The 21165-nt window shown below is 34.0% G+C and overlaps 3 protein-coding genes across 4 annotated transcripts in view; 2 read left to right on the forward strand and 1 right to left on the reverse strand.

The window, feature by feature from the left end:
- Window positions 1-906, forward strand: part of LOC105175965 (WAT1-related protein At3g02690, chloroplastic) — a 5745-nt gene extending 4839 nt beyond the window's left edge. The window contains exons 5-7 of the mRNA XM_011098612.2: window positions 1-3; window positions 77-137; window positions 359-906. The exon at window positions 1-3 is cut by the window's left edge and continues 175 nt beyond it. Coding sequence (XP_011096914.1) covers window positions 1-3; window positions 77-137; window positions 359-461 — 167 coding nt within the window. The 3' untranslated portion in view covers window positions 462-906. The remainder of the gene's footprint in view (window positions 4-76; window positions 138-358) is intronic.
- LOC105175967 (uncharacterized protein At1g65710) lies at window positions 962-4120 on the reverse strand. Its single transcript, XM_011098613.2, is given in 3 exon segments — window positions 962-2159; window positions 2807-3326; window positions 3328-4120. Coding segments are annotated over 3 exon segments (2064 nt in total). The 5' UTR covers window positions 3888-4120; the 3' UTR covers window positions 962-1175.
- On the forward strand, window positions 14252-17443 carry LOC105175968. 2 transcript variants are annotated; one of them, XM_020698678.1, is made up of 6 exons: window positions 14252-14339; window positions 15622-15696; window positions 15857-15913; window positions 16143-16328; window positions 16507-16607; window positions 16710-17443. In XM_020698678.1, exons 4-6 carry the CDS (start codon window positions 16231-16233, stop codon window positions 17216-17218), a joined length of 708 nt encoding a protein of 235 aa, XP_020554337.1. In that variant the 5' UTR covers window positions 14252-14339; window positions 15622-15696; window positions 15857-15913; window positions 16143-16230; the 3' UTR covers window positions 17219-17443. The 2 variants fall into 2 exon arrangements, with proteins under 2 accessions (XP_020554337.1, XP_020554338.1); XM_020698679.1 differs by having other exon boundaries at window positions 16719-17443.

Raw genomic sequence — 21165 nt, forward strand, 5'->3', positions numbered from 1 at the left:
TTGGCTATTATGCTAAAAGAATTGCATAACATGTCAACGACTATGGACTTGACAGACTGCTATAAATGCATTTTAGGTAGCTTGACAAAGCTCAGTTCCCTGACCTTTCTGACTCCAATGTTTGCATCAGTGTTTGGGTAAGAAATCTTACCAGAACCAAAGATTTTGGTTTCATTAAATATAATCTTCAATATTTGTATGCAAAAATAGTAGCAACAATTTCCAATCATTGATTAGTGAAAAATTACTACCCTCTTTCAGTCTCCTCGCTCTGATAGATGTCTCTTTGTATGAATGTGTTCTAAGCATCAAGATAAACTGGCCCGTCGCTAATTTGTCGAAGCTGTTTCAACTGCAGTTTCATTTATCTTGGTGAGACCTTCACCCCATTACAACTGGTTGGAGCAGTCGTAACCGTCGCTGCCATCTATATGGTTAACTACAAAGATGAGGCAATATGAAAGGCAATTCATATATGGTTCTTGTAAGTCGCCAAACAACCTGATGTTGGCTGGAGTCGAGCGGCCAGTTTCACTTCTGGTCAATTGTTATTCTTAAAAAAGTCCAGTGTGGTTGATCCCAGGAAAGTACATACTAAAGGAGGCTCAAACGCAAATTATTTTCCATTTGGAGCTTGTTTATTATCAGTTCAGATCAAGACTCGCACGTTGAGAGCAGATCAATGCTGCAGAATCTGGAACATTACCAACATTGATATACCACTTTTTCTTTAGGAAAAAGGTCCAGGGAGTCGAGATAGCTGGTACGTTTAACTTTACGATATTTTCAACAATGTTGAAAAGAAATTTCTGTACAGAATGCAATAATGTAAGAAATGTTGTTATCTCTTTTATTCTTGGGACACAGTATATGGTGGTTTTTTGTATTTATTTAATCCGACAGGAGCACTGATCATTAAAAAAGCATCATTAAAATGATTGTTTGAATTGTAGGATTGCAGTAAGCATTACAAGTTAGTAGCCAAAGATAAATTTCTACAATGTAAAATAAAATACAAGCTGTTTAATCAACTGAAGTTTTCCAGTTAACAAGAAAAGAACTGGTAATAACAGAAGCAACTAATGTAGTGAACCACTGAACAACTAATATAGAGAGGTTGCAAGTTTGCAACCAACATTCAATAAGCAAAACCCGAACATTTCAAACCTACATATTTAGGTTGCAGCAGCAGGTGCCGCATGAGGACCGCGGGTTCCAATTTTGCCTCGCCCAATACCATTCTGTTGATGATCAGAATCCCTCTTCTTTGTAGCACTCATTCTTTTTCCACTTTCATCGAAACCTCGGCCTGGTTCAGATACAGCATGTCTCTGGAATCCAACTGGGCTAACATCATTCTGTCTGCTGGCCGACCGTGAAGAAGACGACATCCACCGGTCAGTCGACTCAGCGGAATTAGGTTCCCAGCAAGAAGAAGACACCCACTGCTGCTGACTGCCAACAAAACTGTTGCTGCCTGAAGATTCTTCCTCTTCCAAGTCGTCACCTCCTGATGTACCTCTTCTCACCGTCACATATTTATGAAAACTTGGCTCCATCAGATCATCAGTAGCAATAATCTCAGACTCCAAAATGGGGTCTTTGATCTCTGGCTTCGTCTTCCCGACAAGATTAGCCCCTGAAGAGGACTTGTTCTCATTACTCTTATTCATTTGCTCAGTGACGGGATTCCTTCGTCGGTCCTCAGAAAAAACACTGGACAAGTTGGAGCTGGTGCTCGAGTTGAGGTCGGCAACTGCTTCCAGGATAGAGCAAGCTTTGGTCACACATGGTGGGAGAGAAAAGGCAGGAGGAGGGTTGTTTTTTTGGTGGAAATTCTGGATGTCTTCCAGCAATAGTGCAGTATATGATGACGTGTTAGGATTTGATAGTGTTTCGGGGTTGATGTCCAGATCTCGGGAGAGACGGGATGATCTGCTTCTTGCAACTGCATGGGGTTTCGGGTTTTCAGGCCCTGAAGAAATCACATTCAATGCAACATGACCTGCAATTCCTCCATATAGTGCCTTCATCTCTTCTCCCATCAGCTGTTGCTCCTGGTTCTTGCAATTCACATTTGCTAGGCTGCTGCTGCTGTTGATTCTGTTTTCAGCCCCTTGAACTGTTTTGTTTTCAGAATTTGGCTTCTGAACAGGAGCCTGCCAGAGTTGTTAAGCACATTAGTCTCATGATAGAATTTTGAAAACATATGTGTAGCACAACTGAACCATACATTGAATTAAAAAGCGTTGGAAGTTGTTTAATTCTGAGAACTATCTCATCATCTTCAAGCAATATATATGCACCCAAGAAAGCATAATGAAAGAGTACGATAAAAATTGCAAAATTGCATGTTTTCCAATGATGAAACATTTCTGCTATGCAATACTCACAACTCACAAGAATGGAGGAATTCATCTCATTTCTTGCACCAAATGTCTGAACCAATTACACACATCCCGCGATTCAATCTCGTTGACTACTGCATTTTCCAGATGCTTACTATGAGCAGCATCAACCTCAAGACTAACACCACAAGACCTTAGTAGAAAACCACAAGCTCTATTAATGCTAAAATACTACTTACAGCTGCAGGCAATTCTTTTAACAGGCACCAGTTCAAAGAATTTACAGGTCTAATACAAGAAAGCAAATCCTGAAGTACACAAACTTCACGACTGCATCCAAGAATCTGTTTTCTTCTGTTGTACCAACTCTTACAAAGACAATCCACCATAACCAAAGGCAAACACATAAACCAGGAGACAACATAGATAACTATTTAGGATCAAGAATGTAGATATACCTGTGAGATAACATTGTTGTCAATCTCACCAAGAGGGTTCCTTCTGTAAGGAGAACTCTCAGCTTTCCTGGAATTGCTTCGACTAAGGGAGATAGGCTGCTGCTGGTTTTGGCTCATATTCACATTTTGATTCTCATTTGAAGCTCTTGCTCTAGCAGGCGACCGAGCACGAGGCGATGCTCCGGTCCTTGTTCCTACCGCCCCATCCCCCCCTACATTTCTTTTCACTTGGATCCTTTTAACACCAGCCACGCCATTACCCTCACCACCACCACCACCGCTGCTGCTACCACAATTAGTACTCTTATCCATTGCTAGGGACGTAACTGTGGCTGGCACTGAGACCATCTTCCCCGGCCTGGAATTAGCATTGGCAGCAGCAGAAGAAGAGTTAGAATTAGCCCCACTGCAAGTAGTGGTAATTGGAGATTCAGATCTTCTGCCAGGAGATCTGCTCACTCTCCTCCCACCACCGCTGCTGCCTCTTTCTCTGCTTCCAGACCGCTGCTGCCCCGCCTGGCCGCCCCTGAGACTGGCGGTGGCGCTCCCGGCGGCGGTTCTCTCTCTCCCTAGCCACCGCTTCGTCGTCTCCATCAGCATTGTTCCCATCAGACTTCCCATTTTCGTTGTCAAAATCATAACTTCTCTTTGACCCAGAGTACTTTTTCTCCGACGAGAGTGCAGCCTTCCCGGTGGAGGAGCTCCGGCTGAGCCTACCACATTGTATCAAAATGGCGTCCACCTCTTCTTTCGTACAGCTCGAAGTCCTTACCGGAGCTCCTCCCCCGACGATAACGCCATTAACATTTCCATGACCACCATTACCAGAAGCCGCATTCTTACCCTTCTCGACGATATCTCCGGCGTTCTTGGCCTCACCCTTCTCCTCATCACACCTCTGCCTCTCGATTTCATGGCTTTTCCGGTGTTTGATGATGAAAATCTCTTTCTTGACAACATTTTCTTCTTCTGCCTTCTTTTTCTCCATCTGGGCATCAGATTTGAGCTTTCCTGGTGGGTTCGGAAGTGCAACCGGAGAAGAAGCAGCACAAGCACTCTTCTTGCTCAAACAACTGCCCATAGTTTCACCTCAGAATGAAGGCAGAAAAATGGAGAAAAACAAGAAATTAAATCGGGGAAACAGTTCAAAAAAAAAAAAAACAAGAAGGGAAGAGAGGAGAAAAGATAAGGAGGCAAAGGTGAAAAGGTGTACACAGTGTTCAAGAAATCAACTCGAATCCATTAATAAAAATGGTAACTTTATGTGGGGGTCAAGTGGGAGAGAGAAGCAAGAAAGAGACAGCAAATTCAAATTTTGACAGAGCGGGCAATCAATATAGCCGTTAAGATTGAAGGGCCTTTTTGTTTTCTGTCTCTCTCTTTTTTCTTTTTCTTTTTTGAGATTTTTTGGAGAAAAAAACATTGATGTCAGAGTACCTACTGCTGTTTGGGCACAATTAAAAATGTTGATGTTCAAGAAAAGGGGAAAAATGGAATCTTGATCTGTATTTGAATTTGGAATAACGGTCAGATTAATGGGACTTTCAAATTTTGAGGTTAATCCGAATTCAGGTTTTCTGGGACATAGAAATTAGGGATTCAAAACTGGGTTCAAGGATTATTTTGACCACTGTTTAGTAATCTGTAATTAAATTTGCAAAATTGCTTTGTTTGGTTTCATTTTTGTTGATTTTCGGGACAACACAAAACACATTCAATATTCTCTACTTTTTTTTACACTTTATCCGTATATTTTATTTTTTATCTTTTTATGTATAATATATATATACGCACTTACATATATAAATATAATATAAAAAAGACATAATTTGATAATGAAAAATGATTTTTATCTCCAAAAAATACAATATTAAACATATTACGTTTATATATATACATATTTATATATAAAAATATATACACAAGAGATATGATTTGACAATAAATAGTGATTTTTGTCTCTTAAATCCCAACATTAAACCTACACCACTTATTTTAAAATATTTTAAATTACCTACTATTAAGATATTTTATGAAATGCTCTTAACAATTATATAATTTCATTGCATTGTTTGTGAGTTTTGTTGATTTTAGTTTTCAATTTTTTCTTTTGATTTTTGTTTGTTTCTGTATCATTAAATCTCAACTCAAGTAGCAATTACACACGCCAATTATTATTTCTTTTTAATTTTATAATTATAAAATGAGATTTTTATTTTTATTTTAACATCGTTAGATCTCATCCTATGTAAATGAATAGTTTAGCTCTTGCCATCATTATTTAAAATTATATTATATGTTTAAAATATAAATTTAGATATATTTGAATTATAGATAGTGATTTATATATAAATATGTATGTATTATATTTAATATATTTATATATACATAGAAATAATAAACTGGCACAGGTTGTTGCTGCGCCGGCGAGGGTGTGCAGAGGGGGAGTGGGGCGCGGATAGGGAGGAGGCGGAGGCGGACACGCAGAGGAGGAGGCGGGGGCGGCGGCCAGAGGAGCAGGCAGAGGTGAAAGTGGTGTGCAGAGGAGGGACAATCGCGGAGGAGGAGGAGGGGTGTGTGGGCTAGGCGGGCGGGGAGGAGGCTTGAGGGGCCGCTGGTGAGGAGGCATCGATGTGGTGGTGGTGGTGATGGTGGGTGGGGTTTGGGAAGGAGACAAATTCCTTAAAAATATATTTTTAGTATATGATCTACATTAATAAAAAATATTAAATTGTAAGGGTAAATAAGTAATTTAATATGTATGAGGCATACACTAAACATATATAACCCACCACAGCATATAATTTCTAACACTACTATAAATACCAAAATATTAATTTTTTATGCAAGTTACTATTCATTGATTGAGAATTTATTTTTCTTGAAAACAACACCCCTTTCGAAAATTGCAATTCACTTGGTGCGCAATTGTGTCGAGATAAAATATTTTATCCCTTAGTAGAAAAACTTCAACCACATCAGTATATTTAAATATTTTATTCATATTTAATAAATAAAATATGATAAATATTTTTATATTAAATTTGGACCATTCATTTAAATTAAGTAAAATCTGGACCATTGAATTCTACATGAAATCTAGACTCTCGGTCCATATTTGAAGAAATCTGATCGTTGATTTGTTTTTCACAACTTTTCACCTTTAGTTGTATATCAAATAAGATCTAACGGTTCATAAATTAAGATATAAAATTAATTTATTGTTAAAAATTAAGCCCAAATTCCATGAAGGGCGCATGTGAATCACAACCGATCCAAAGGGATGTTTTGCTACATTTTTAAGATCACAAGGGATTTTTTTTTATATTTTATCTTTTACATGGGGATATTTGGAACATTTTAAAAAACACAGGGGTATAATTCATTTTACCCTTAATTTAACTGCACAGATGTTTATATTTTGCAAAATTAAATCCTTGGGTTTTGACCTTATATTTTATTTTTGAAAAATCTCCAAAACAAGATAAAACACATCCAATATTAGTCTATTTTTTTTCACACTTTATCTGTGTGTTTTTTGGTTTTTGAACTTCCTATGTATAATAGATATACACACGAATACATAAAAATATAATATAAAAGAGATTTGATTTGACAATAAATAATGATTTTGTCTTCAAAAAATACAACATTAAACATAAAATATTTATATATATATTTATATATTATATATATATATATAAAAGAGATGTGATTTGATAATGAATAGTGATTTTTGTCTCCCAAATCTCAACATCAAACCTACATCACTTACTTTAAAATATTTTAGATTATCTTTAAAAATAAATCTAAACATACACAACTATCTCCAACACGTATTTATTTATCTTTATTTTTTTCTCTCTATTTCTGAAATACTAAAATTTCTGAAATATTAAAAAAAATACACAGAAAACAAAACCAAACACAATATTAAATATTAAAGATAAGACAAGACATTCGAAAATACAAAATTATGGGCATTGTTTCAGACAATAAAATAGGTGAACAATCACAATTTATTTCAATTCAACATATATATATATATACATATATATATAGTCAACTGACCCCTCCAACTACTAAAATTTATATTAAATAATTTTTTACTCTTACAGTAAATAATTTTGACTTATATTGAAGATAATACTATTATATTATAGAGATAATTACACTCCATTCCTTTGAGATTTGGTGCAATTATATGTAGATTTCTTATAATTTAAAAAATTACATTTAGCACCTCTGAGCCTACCTCCATCTAACAAATAAATTCCATCATTAGTCAAAAACTTTATCTTCCGCTATTTCTTTATGTTTTGAGTTTGTTATTTTTTTTTAGACTTTGGTAGAGCGATGGCCACCGTCTCGTAGCCTTAGCTTCCCATTAAAGTAACTTGGATCTCCCTCATTATATAGATTCCCTCATACCACCTACGGACGCCTTGGAACGTTACCTGATTTTTCGCTTGCAATCTATACTCTCAGGGACTTAAAAAATGAAAGTTCGATAAAGAAATGTCAGTAAGAACTAGCACTAGACTTCTTCCCCCCCTTTCTACTTTTCCTCTCTCCTTTTGTGCTTCCACCCGGGCTTTTCATTCTGTTTTATAGAGACCCGAGGAGGAAATTTTCATAAAAATGAATATATAAAGGTGAGGTACTTTCCCCGGCATACGAAAAGAAAATCTAGGAACTCATTGAATTTGTTGATATCAATAAAAAGACTGAATGAAAATTGATATTTATCCTTGATTGACTTAAAACTAATTTATTGCAGGTTAAATAATTTTTTTTGAGCTGAACTACCTTTATAACAATGAAAATATACCTCATCACATACATTAATATATGAAAAAATATATGAGGGTAATTTGATTATAAAAAAGATTTTTTTGAACTGCTTTAAGTCAGTAATAAGTCAATTAGGAGTAAATATAGATTTTTTTTTTGGTTAATATCAGGAAATTTGATGAATTTTAACTAATGAAATAACTTATTTATTAGACGAAACAAATTTTAAGGATGTTAAATGTAATTTTTCGAATTACAAGAAATTTATATGTAATTACACTAAACTTTAAGGGAAGAGAACGTAATTATTCCAACATTATGTATCAATATAATTCCATAATATAATTATAAAGAGAAAGAAAACGTACCAGAGTCCAAATGAGCGGTTGAATCCAAATCAGCAAGTCCACTAAGCATGCAGCTGGAATTCCAAAAGGCAAAGGGAAAAACCACTACAAGAAACAACGAGCTACAAGAATAGTTTAGTTTCGTTTTTAGCCTATTTTTAGGATGGATCGAAACATATTTAATGTTTGTCCTTGTATAAAAATATAATACCTCGGTGTTTTTTTTTTCCCATTTAACATAAATACATATATATGTATACACATATATATAAATATATATAAAAAATATATGATTTAATAATGAATAGTAATTTTTGTCTTCCAAAATAAAACATCAAACATAACACACACACATATATATATATATATAAAATATGATTAGATAATAAACAGTGATTATTGTCTTAAAAAGCACAACATCAAACAAACAACACTATTTTAAATTATCTTAAAAAATAAATCCAAACATACACAGACCTACTTTCAACACATATTTATTTATTTTTATTTTTCTCTCTCTATGTCCACATAACACAACAAAATACTCAAAAAATGAATCCACAACATTATGCAAGGAAAGTTGCCTGACCAGAGTAATAGCTTATGGGTTAATTATTTAAATATTATTAAAAAATATATATAAATATAATTTATATAAAATATATAATAAAAATATGTCGATTTGCGGATGTCGACTTAGAAATTTATTTATTTATTTTTTAAATGCTCATGTTGTGGACCAGATGTGATCCAACAATCATAATGTTAAAATTGTATTAATTTTAAAACTACAATGAATTATACAAATGTAATAGTGTGTGTTTTTTTATACAATTCTAAAAAAATACAATGAACTATACAATTATTGTTGACAACCATGCACCGACACATTTAATTGTGTAGAAGAATCTCTTTGTTGGACTTGTTGCCTTTCATGCGTATGCAACTAGTTCATCTCGTTGTGCATACATGATGTTTGGTTTCAATTAGGGCGTGTAGAAATACGAATAGTAGTGTCGGGACAAACTCAATTTTCGGACATCCCAATAATCTTCGGAATGTACAGGTTCAAATGACTTAGCATATGTATTTCTGTAAGCCATCAAATCATAATAATCCTTTACTATTGGTGCAGCATTAATCATGTATGGATCGCATACCTTTTGAGCGTAACTGCAAGGGATACCAAATTGAGCCCACTTGTTGCATGAACATTCTCGATTCACAATTTTGACAACATGGGTATTGAGTCCATGTCCATTCTGACGTCTTGTAACAACCGAGACGGACTGTTGAAATTGATGGTAGTTGGTGATGATATGCTCAACAGATGGCGAGCCTGTGACAGGAATTGATTTTGATCGAACCACTGTTCAATGGCAGGACTATTGCCTGACTTATTTAGGATTTTGGCTGGATGCAAATGCGTTCAAGGGTTCTAGATTGCAAACTCAGGCAATTATAGCCACTTAGCAGTGGTCGAAATTACTCATAACACACCCCAAATTATCGTCCAGTATGCTCATGCTGTTGCATTGCTCCTATTTGGTGGGATAATGTTCCCGAATTCATTAGGAAGCCTGGTATCATTACTATATCTTTCAAAATCAGAAAATATAGAAACGGTCAGGAACTACAGTTAGGGCAGTGCTGTGCTTGCATTTTTATATTGTAAATTATGCAATGCAAGCACAAAAGGCAAAACTGCAATTGGTGGGCTGCTGCAATTGTTACAGGTAAAATTTAATTATTAACTTATAGATAATTTTTTTGTTATGAATATTAATTAATAACAAATATTTATATAGATTTGGGAATGGTCATGGATCACTCCACTTTGCCCTGGACTTGCTGTGGAACAATTATATATGGGCCAAGTCCAAACAGACAACAATCTCTGGCTCCCAACAGCACTGTATGGTACTACATGGAATTGTGAGCACACCTTAACCCGAACAGTATGAGCCACTGTTCGTGTTATAAGAGATATATTGGATGAGATGCAGGCGGATCGAGTAACTTATATTTAATATTATATGTACATTTATACCGTGAATTAAATACGCATTAATTTATATTATTTTATTTATTACAATTCATCTGGCAACTGTATGACATGGACTCAAATGTCATTATGGCTTACGCTGCTGATTTAAACCTCCAGCTGTGCAGATCATCATGTCCATTAGTATTTTATGCAATAGTGGAAATGCATCACCCCGAACGAGCCCTTCGCTAATCGGGATGAAAAAGAATATTCCACAAGCGATGGATACTTGGGATATGAGCCTACATTAAATTTTCCAAAAAAATCATACGAGCACAAATTAGAACCTACAGCACATACAATACATCAGTAGATGACAAAGACGATATGACATGATTATACAAAGACATATCTTAGAGGTTATTCTCCCTTGACTCATTATCCTTGGGGGCGGAGGGCGTGCCTCAGCCTCGGCTAGGAGAACGGAGGGGAGAAGTTTCCCTCTAATGATTTGCCGTGAAATTAAAATTTGCTCTTTTTGAATCCTGGGTTGAAACATCTTCTATCATTTGCTGGATTCTAGTTTTAGATAGATTATTGGTGGTTGGGTAGCTAGAGGTGGCAAGCCACCTTCACCTCTCCTTCCCTCTTCTCGTTCTCTTCTTGGTTGAGGTGGTGGATTTGAGTTCTTGTTTTCTAGGTGCTGGAGTTCTCTTCCATTATCTTGATGCTATTTTTGCCTAGCGCTTCCTTCTTTTCTAGGTCTCTAGCCTTAAATCTGGTTTGCATTCTCAATATTGTGATTATGGATTTCCACAGATGACGCCAAGTTGATATTACTCAACTAACAATTTACATAAAAAATAATGAGAATAATCAACAAAAATATATAAAAATTATTATTTTATTTGAGTGACTAATTGGGGTACAATCACATATATGTAACAAACGATATTCGTAATTTGAACTTCCTAATAGTGAAGAATATTCACTTGAACAATGGATTCTTTTCCCCATTGATCACCCTCCTTGTATGTTCGGAAGAAAGCTCCTCTTTATACTAAGCAACTAAGTAAGGTAAGTAACGAGTCTTTATCTTTTGCCCCCTCGTCTCTTTGAATGCATATATAGATGAAAACTTCGATGAGGGTGTAATCGATCTTTTCGCAGATCCTCTTTAAATGCCTTAATCCCCCTGATGTGGCTATAATCCCACACATCATGCTCTAATCGCTTGGTCTGATCTTTGACTTCCAAAAGATTATGCTCCTCATTTACGGAAAATATTAAATGCAATTGACTTACTAATCTTTCCATATCACCAGGTATACCACCATTGAAAAAAAAAAAAAAGAAAAATTACAAAAAATCGCCATGTATTTTCAAAATTTAGCGAAAAACCCCCTGTGATAAAAGAATAGGCAAAAAAAACCCCTGTATTTTTCAAATTGTTGTACACCCTCCCATTCCGTTAGATGAACTCTAATGGTGTTAAATTTTTGCTAAAAATTGATCGTTATACCCTTCTTATAACAACCATTGATATTTAAATATAAAAAACAAATAGTTCAGATTTTAAATAATTTAAATATATTTTTTATTTATATAAATTTATATATATCGTATATATATTATATATACTATTTCTTCCAAATCTTATTTCTATGATTCTGTCGTCGTCTCAAAGAATTTCCAACAATGGCTTATACCATTGGAATCCTCTCCTCAAGGTGAACATATTCATACCATCAATTTGAACTTTTATTAATCGGAGAGACTGGGCTTCGAGCACGACCGTCGAAGCTTCTTGGCTTCGATTCGTCGTCGCCCGGATGAATTCCGGCCTGGGACTACCACCACTAGACTCGCCTCGACGTGAAGATTCGAACGAGACCAACCTTGCTCATTTTCATCAATTTTTTTGTGAGATCCAAAAATTTTAAATTTATTTCTGTTGTGATGTTTGTTGCATCGATTTGCCACCGTCTAGACGAATCACGGCCTGAGACTACCACCATTCGACTCCTCTCGTCGAGACGATTCCAACAAGACCAAGCTTACCCATTTTTATCACCGTCAGTGACTAGTCAGCGTTGGAGAAGACGACGGAGATGAATTGATAAATAAAAATTAATTAAAATATTTAATTTAACAAAATTTAAAAATAATAAAAAATATTAAACGTTTAATTTAAATATATATATTAATAATTTAAATATAATATTTCATATAAGTTAAAAAAAATTGATATAATTTTTAAGTATATTTATATGTATTTAATATATTTTATAAACAAATATTTAAATATATTTAAATTAAATAACAATTTAGTAAAGTATTTAATTTAATAAAATTTTAAAATAATAAAAAAATACTAAATGTTTAATTTAAATATATATTAATAGTTTTAATATAATATTTTATATAAGTTTAAAAAATTGATATAAATTTTAGATATTTTTATATTTATTTAGTATATTTTATAAATAAATATTAAAATATATTTAAATTAAATAATAATTTAACTTAATTAATAATATAACATTTTATAAAAGTTAAAAAATCCGATATAATTTTAAGATTGTTATATTAATTTACTATATTTTATAAATAAATATGAAAATATATTAAATTAAATAATAATTTAATTTAATCAATAATATATAATATTATAAATGATTTTTATATATATTAAATAAAAGGGACAAACTGAAAATTTGCTCATTTAAAATTGTATTTTTGTGTAGTATGTAAGGGGATGTTAAGTTGTACATGTAGTGAAGGAGAAGGGCATCTTGGACAATTGCACTACCAAAAAATTTGAAATACGGCAAAAAAAAGCGCCTACTCTCATTTCCACCGTGTGTACAGCACCTTCCGTCGATTTTGGACGGATGGGGTCTTTTTTGCAGGATTTCAAAATTCACAGGGTCTTTTATGGCTATTTATTTAACACAGGTAAATTTTGTGCAATTTTAGCATAACACAGGGGCATTATACAATTTTCTAAAAAAAAAAAAAAAAAAAAAAACACTAGTTGGTTCTAAGATAATCATCAATATGTTAAAGATGTTGACAAGATATACAAGAATTGCAAGATTACACTGTAGTTGTGGGATTTCTTTCAATATTGCAAGGTCACACCTTTTTGGATAGAAGTTGATCAATGAACCTCCAAGATCACACAAGTACCCTCATAAACCCTTGTCCACGCCCACAAAAGGAATGAGGCTTAAACACCTCATAATAAATAAGAATTAGTTAAAATAATTAAACAAAGTTAATTCTATTTGTGAAGGAAAAACTATTCTATTAGTCATAATTTCTCTAAATTACTTATATATAATTTTCCAAGGAAGTTGAAGTTAAAATATAATAAGAAGGCAAATAATGTTCGATCCAATTAATAATTTTAAATTTTTAAGAAAATATTAAGTTTAAATGCATATATATAATGACGTCTAATGGTTAAGTTTTAAATCAACTGCATACGAATAATATGTAAAATATAAAGTTAAAACTTGAAAAAAATCACAAAATATATTTTTTAAATGCAACAATTTATCCCATATATTTTTTAAAAGGAAAAAATGCAAGCAACCCCCTTGTGATATTGTAAATGAGCAAATTACCCCCTTATGAAAAAATAAATAGCGATTTACCTCCTTGTATTTTTTAAAATACAACAATTTATCCCTATGATTTTTAAAAATGAAGCAATTTATCTCCCTGTATAAAGAGGTAAATTGCTTCATTTTAAAAAATACAAGGGCGTAAATTGAATATGTTTTTCATATGGGGGTAATGTGTTCATTTTCAATATCACAGGGGGGTAAATTACTATTCACCTGTTTTTAAAATGAAGATTACCTCTTAACGAAGGGAGGTAAATTGCTTTATTTTAAAAAGTATAGGGAAATAAATTTCTAGTTTTTTTATAATAGGAGGTAATTTGCTCATTTGCAATATTGTAGGGGCAAATTGGATTAACCCCTTTTATGAAATGGAATTAGATACAGATTTGGAAAATAATTTTTCATATTAATCTATTTACATTTCCGTCTCAAATTCAAATAATATTTATTTTGTATTTATCTATCTTTATTTCCTCATCTGAATTCAAATTTGTGAATGGAATTAGCGACGGATTTGAAAAATAATGTTTTATATTAATATATCCTTATACAATTTATTAAAAATTGAAAAAAAAAAAAAGCCCGCGCTTTCGATCTCAAAAAAACTTCCCCTTCTCCCTTCTGCATTTGTCTCTACCCACCTTACCCTCCACCGCCGAGCCCCCCCCCCCCTCCCCCCCCCCCGCCGAGACCAACCGCCTACCGCCGCCAACACCGCCTTCGCCATAGCGCCGTTCCTTCTATTTCATTTCCCTTATCATTTCAATAAGGTAACAAATAGGGAATAACAGGGATAGTCGAGAATATAAGTGAGAAATAGTTTAATTGTTTGGTTTTCTGTTGCAAAATAGGCGAAACTATTGTGTGTCAATGATTTGCTCTTATTAGGAAGAGTCCGATCGAAGAGTATGGGATGGGATGAGTTTTTAACTACTCAGGTTTATTTGGAATTCATTAGTCTGTTTCTTGCAATCTGTATATATTTCCGTCATCCATTTTCTCCTGTTATATGTTTGGCCTCTTGTTGGTAATGTTGGGGATGAATTAAGTCCATTCAAAAGTGAGGGCCCTTCATCCATTTCTTGGCACCTCTCGCATTTATCTTCTGCTACGTGAGATTTACTTCATGATTGTTTTGCCTTAGGTTAAGATGATGGCAGTTAATCTCTGTGAATCTGGAGAATCTTGGCCAAACAGGTCATGTATAGCCAATTTTATCATCAAATTATAGGTTATAAAATTGAGCACCAGAGGATAATTCAGAGGAGTGGGAGGAATATAATGCCAAAAAAAAAAAAACTTGTGACTGAATGATGTCCTTGTCCATGAACATGTTTGGAAGTTTACATAATCAAAGTTCTCTTTTAGTGATCACTGATGTATAATTAATTATCACTAGTGATATTGTGTTCATTTCTTAAGCTTACATCAGCTAAATGTTTCCTGATTGTTGGCAGTTCCACTCAAGCAAAGTATCTTATCTTAGATATTTTCTAAAATCAGTAATTATATCCTTATTGAACTCAGTTCTCTTGCCTAGCTTTTTCTGATTTTCCCTTTTGTCATGTAACTTCTATTTCACATCAATGAAATAAAACATTGGTAAGCAGAGTGCAGTTGTAGATGATTGTATGGTAGCGGCAGAACAACAGAGAGTTAAATGTAAGAAATGAAGGGACGAGGATCTACTGATGAAATGGTTTTCAGGATTTCATCATTACAATAGTGGCATGTATCTGCAACTAGTGGCAACTGGAAATAATAATAAGATTATTTATTTATTGGGGGTAGTGGGACATGAATCAACTATTTTACAGGGCTACTGCACAGGGATGCCGCATAGGGACATGTTCAAGGAATGGGACGATGATGCAAAAAGTTGAAAAGAAAAGCTACTACTTTGGTGCAAATTGCTTGTCTGAGAAAATATTAGAAGTGCTTCAAATTAGAAGAATCAAAGCTCACAAAGAATATACAATATGGTTGTCAAATTTGAGCACACTTTTTCCAGTTAAGAATGTATATACTTAACTTGAAGTCATTATGTTTCAGGTTCAATGTCACACTTAAGAGAAAGTAAGGAGTACTTTGGCATTTGTTGTTACTCTAAGAAAGGCTTCTAATCAGGTCTCTCTCTCTCTTTCTCTTTCTCTCTGACACACACACACATTCACTCACTCTCTTATACTGTCAATAAGATTGTTATTCTTTGGGTTCAATAAACTAAACTGATTTTGCATTCTTTTTTCCTATTGAGACAAACCAACCTTTCGCTTTTTTCTTACAGATGCAACAAGAGCAATTGGTGGAAATTTCAGTTGATTCATTTAAGTTTCTAGTTCAGGTATAAGAATGTGGAGAGTAAATATTCAACTCTTGTTTAACTCTGAATTTTTTTAAATCATTGCTTTTCTCGTCTATGTCTTGGATGTTCTAGTCAAAAATAAAAATCTGTTCTTTTATGCAATTTTGGTATCTGAGCATGTTAAACTAATTTGTATAAGTTTCTTTCAATTTTTTTTTTGGAATTGATCTTACATATGCTGATTCAAACCTCTAACTTTGAAGCGCAGTTGTCAGTTGCCGTTGGGATCAAGTCGTTCTGGCCGATGCAGCGGCGACCAGACGAACCATTATCAGCAGTTATTTTTGCCTTCATCAATGGGGAATGTGGTCGGCTCAGTTTTCTCTGGATTTGCTCAAGTTATTGGCAAAATTCTCGGTCATCCACTTGACTTCCTCTCTGGAAAATCTTGCAAGTAAATGTTCTTGCTTCCTAGTATAGTTACAGAATGCTCAATTTTTCTTGCTTATCTTTGTTCTTTCTGTAACTACCATCCACATTATTGATTATCAGTAGGTTGTAGTGGTGAAATGTAGAGACTGTTATGTTTTGTATGTTGCTGAAACTTCAATTTCATCTGATTTTTCATGCAGCTCAATATGTGGTTCAACATGGGATATCATCTGTTACATCGAGAACTTCTGTGTGGCGCATCTGCTGAAGTTGGGCATGGTGGCAACCTTGTCTTACTTCGGTTAGTGATAACATGTTTAAATTTCAATTATACAGTTGAATTTTTCGCCAAAAACATCTGTAGTTTTGATGATGTTTTACTCATTTGTTTGCTTCTGACAAGAAAATGCAGTTCTCTTATTCTTCTACCTGTTATGCAATTTGGGAATCTGCCAATGCATTTGTCGCACTCTTTGTCGAGTTGTATGGGCTTGTTTTGCTAGTTGTTTCTCAGCATTAGACTTTTGTTGCACCTACTTGTGTTTCAAGCTTCGAACAATCAAGAGAAAACGCAGGAGGAGAAAGAGAGACCTTGAAGAGTTTGCTGCCACTAGTGAGGAAGACTGTGAATTAGCGGAGAGAACTGTTATCCAACAAACTAGAAATCTTGAACATGGGAGATCACAGTTTAGTAAAAGGAGCAACTACAAAAATGTGCGTCTGAGGAGATCTTTGAGGCCTAGTAGTCATCGACCACGAATGAAGTTATCTGGGAGTTCCATTCATCAGCATAGGAGAAAGATTTTGATTAATTTTGGTGATCAGAGTAGCCCAGTTCACCATCATATTCGAGTAACCAGGAGTACAAAAGGATCTACGCATAGAACAGGGATTCGTCACAGGAGGCCGTAAATTCGAAGAATGTATGAGAGCATAGCTCTGATCTTACCCACAAAACCATATAGCTACTTCTCAAAGTATGGAGTTATAGTCGAGGTTGATGGAATAAATACTCAGCTGATGTAGATTGTTATGATACTACGTTATCTTAATTTTTATTTAACTAGTGTATGTAATATTTGTGCAAATGTGGTGCAAGAAAACCGTTGGAATTCATTCAGAAGGATTCTTAGCATACTTTCTGCCCTGTTCTTCCAGTCTATTTTCACTTGAGCAGAAGCAATAGGTGATATTTTTGTTATTTTCAGTATGTTAGTCTGGATTCTAAGATTTTCCGTACACTAAAGAACCTTTATGTCTGCTAAAACAATTTGTCATTTCTCTAAAAGTCAATTTTCTCTTAAAAAATCAAGGTTAATTAGACTTAAACTTCATTTGAAAATGTAGAATTGTATTTTCTCCCAAAAAAGTTTTAAAATTACATTTACAACCATTTAAAAAATTTTCATTTACACCCAACATTCTTCCATTAGTGTTTGGATGAAATGTTAACGCTAACAAAAAAAACTTACATAATTTTTCAATTTCTCCCCTAATTTAACGTTTTCGTGTATATTTTTTCACTTATAAAGGGATAAATATAATATATATGTATGTGTGGAGTGAGGTTAACTTAATTAATCTTTTTTTAATTATTACACAAGAATACTAAACAAGGGGTAAAATTAAACTATTATGTAACTCTTTTTTTCTAATATTAGTATTTTTCGGCAAAACACTAACGCAAGAGGGCCAGGTAGAAAACAATGAATTTCGAAGGGGGTGTAAGCATAATTGTAGAATTTATTTGGGAGAAAGTATAAGTTTATATTTTTTAAAGGGATCAAACTGTAATTAACCCAAAAATCAATGTTCAGGAAAAAGTTCTGTCCAAGCACGCTGCATGAGTTTTATCTACAATGCACGGACACTCCAAAAAATTACCTGATGAAGTGTCGGACACGTATCGGACACGGATACGGTATCGACATGTTTGAAAATAAAAAGATAAAGAAAGAGTAACATGGTGTTGGACACGCCAACAGGTGTGTCCGACACATTTTAATTTTTTTTTTTATAATTTTAAAGAATTTTGGGTTGTCTTTAAGAGAAAATGAATTTTTATGTTAATGAAAACAAAAAAGCATTAATTCACTCCTCTTAAACTAAAAATATTATGATGATATTACTAAAAGTTCAAGAGATATTCACGATAATTTAACTAATTTAAATTATTAAAAATTCTTCATTGCTTTTCTTTTAAAATAATTTGATTATGTATGTTTTTTGAAGTCACATTCAATTAATGCAGATGTAAAGGCATGCTTATTTCATATTTTATCTTTATAATTTTCATATTACATATTTTAGTTTTTATGAAAAATTAAGAATATATATAATAAAAATATATTATATATAGCCGTGTTAATGTCGTGTCGTGTCCTAATTTCTTTATTTTTTTGTATCCCCGTGTCTGTGTCATGTCGTGTCGTGTCCGTGTGCATGCATCACAGGTTTTTATAATATATTGTTCTTCTTATATCGATTGTTACAGTGATGGCTTCATATAGGGTGACATGCAACTTGTCTTTCTGTGCTAATGGAAATGAACAATTTATCTCTCTGTAAAAAATAAAATAACAATTTACCCTCTTGTGTTATAAAAAAGAGAACAATTTACCCCCCTCCCCCCCAAGCGTCTCATAAATCACATGCGTCCTTTTTCTATTATTTTAATTTAAAATTATAATAATATTTATATCCTTATAATAATCATTGGAACTTGATCAATCTATTATTTAAATTTAACTACTAAATCAACAGTGTAGATTTTATCTAATTTAGATCAATGATTTAAATTTAAATTAATAAAATTATATCTATATCTTTTGTATAATTAAATTTGAATATATATTTATACTTTTATAATAAAATTATTTATATAGACGTATTTATATATATAGAGCGGATCTGGGTGCGGGGGAAGGCCGATCTGGGTGAGGTGCAGATTTGGGTGCAGTTAGGGGGCGGAGGAAGGGGTGGTGAAGGGTAGGAGGAAGGAGGAAGGGGGAACGGGGATGGAGAGGGGCCGGTGGCGGTAGAGGCACGAGGGTAGGGAGATGGTAGCGGTAGGAGGGCACCACATAAAGACAAAGAAGAAAGGAAAAAAATATATATTATTTTTATATAACTAATATATAATATTTAATACATTAAATATTATTTTTATAATATGTATTAATATATTAAATATATATATATATAATATTCTTATCGGTTAAAAATATGCCTAGATGCACATTAGGTGCGTGTCGTGCACCGTTGGACTTGGTGGGACATTTTTCTCTATTTTTGATAACACATGGGGATAAATTATTATTTTATTTTTTACAGAGAAGTAAATTACTTATTTTTCTTAGCACAAGGATATAAATTGCATTTTTTCCACTTCATATATTTTGTGCATGCATTCTTCGTCTAACAGCTCGTTAGTTACTCTTGTCTAAACTCCAAGCAGAGGAATTTATTGTTAGAAAAAATCAGAAAATGATATTGATGTGTCGTGGAACAACTACTATCTTGAAAGCAAAATTTTTTATACGACCATGGTGCAATTGTTCCAACCTTTTGCTTTTCAAAGTTAACACAATACTGTCTAACATGTGCACTCATGCTAGAGAGTTCGAGCAACAGCAAAACACTCAAAAGAGGAAGAAGAAGAAAACTGTATTGAGGAGAGAATTGATGTTCGAGTGTGTATCTGAATTGAAGAACTGAGGCCTATTTATCGAAGGAAAGGGCTCGGTTTGTTGAGAATTAGCAGGAGAAAATCTGCACAAAAAGGCTAGAAGGCCTTGAATTTTCCTCAACAACCGCAGACTTGATTAGCTTAAAAGATTGGATAAATGTAGAATTTAAAGGTATTTTCAGCAAAAAGAAGATAAATAATCGTGCAACCTACCTTGGCCAGACCAAGATAGGAAGGAGGGTAGGCGTGCGCGCGTGGTAATTCTTCCAAAACCCACATGCTCACACTTCTCAAACCAAATGTATAAGGATGGCGTAATATAAAGTAGTTGAAAGTTCATTTTGAAAGCAATGTGGGACAACAAATATAACTTTACTAGTTGTCATTTCTAACAATTCCCCACAAGTAACTAACTCGTTTAGAAAAATGATTTTCTGAGTGAAGGAACACATACTTTAGCATTAATGTCGTAAGATCAAATTAATGCATAGTGAGGTGCGCAACAACTCATCTATTGAAAATGAAATAAATCTTGAACTTTCAATAGCTCAAGTTGAGACCCCCACAACACGTAGTATTCCTTAGAGTGTTGTTCCATGATAAATCTACAAGCACTATTAATGGTCTTGCGCTAGTACATTAGTTTTTAATGAGTGCTCTAGATGAACTAATTTCTTTGATAGGTCCAACTTCACATTCATTTTTTGGATAGTTTTATCAAGTCCATATTACTACAGACCACGCAACAACTGACCTATAAAACTACCCTCCCGACCCATACTTTGACAGGATTTTCCATCAAGTCCTTGTTTTGGACCACCCAAAGCATAACATAGGGCTATGGATACTCATATGTGTTGTTGCTATGGCCCATGACCTTAAAATCGGTAGGCCACTTCAAGCCCAAACCCCAAGCCCACCCGGCAGCCCACAGACGGCCCATGACCCGACCCACTACCGGTACTTATATTCTCTAGTATGTTGCCCTAACCCACTTTGTGTATCTTGCGCCGTCTGCCTCTCTTCTTCCCCTTTCTCTCTGATACTCACCGAGATACTCTTTCCTTCTTATGTCGCCGGTTTCCATGGAAGCTTTCCTAAACCAAGATAATGGTTTAAGGAAAGCTTCAATGGCTTTCCTTTCTCACCTGTTTTCTCAACCGTATAAATA

This window comes from Sesamum indicum, linkage group LG13 (genome assembly GCF_000512975.1).
Source record: "Sesamum indicum cultivar Zhongzhi No. 13 linkage group LG13, S_indicum_v1.0, whole genome shotgun sequence".
NCBI lineage: Eukaryota > Viridiplantae > Streptophyta > Magnoliopsida > Lamiales > Pedaliaceae > Sesamum > Sesamum indicum.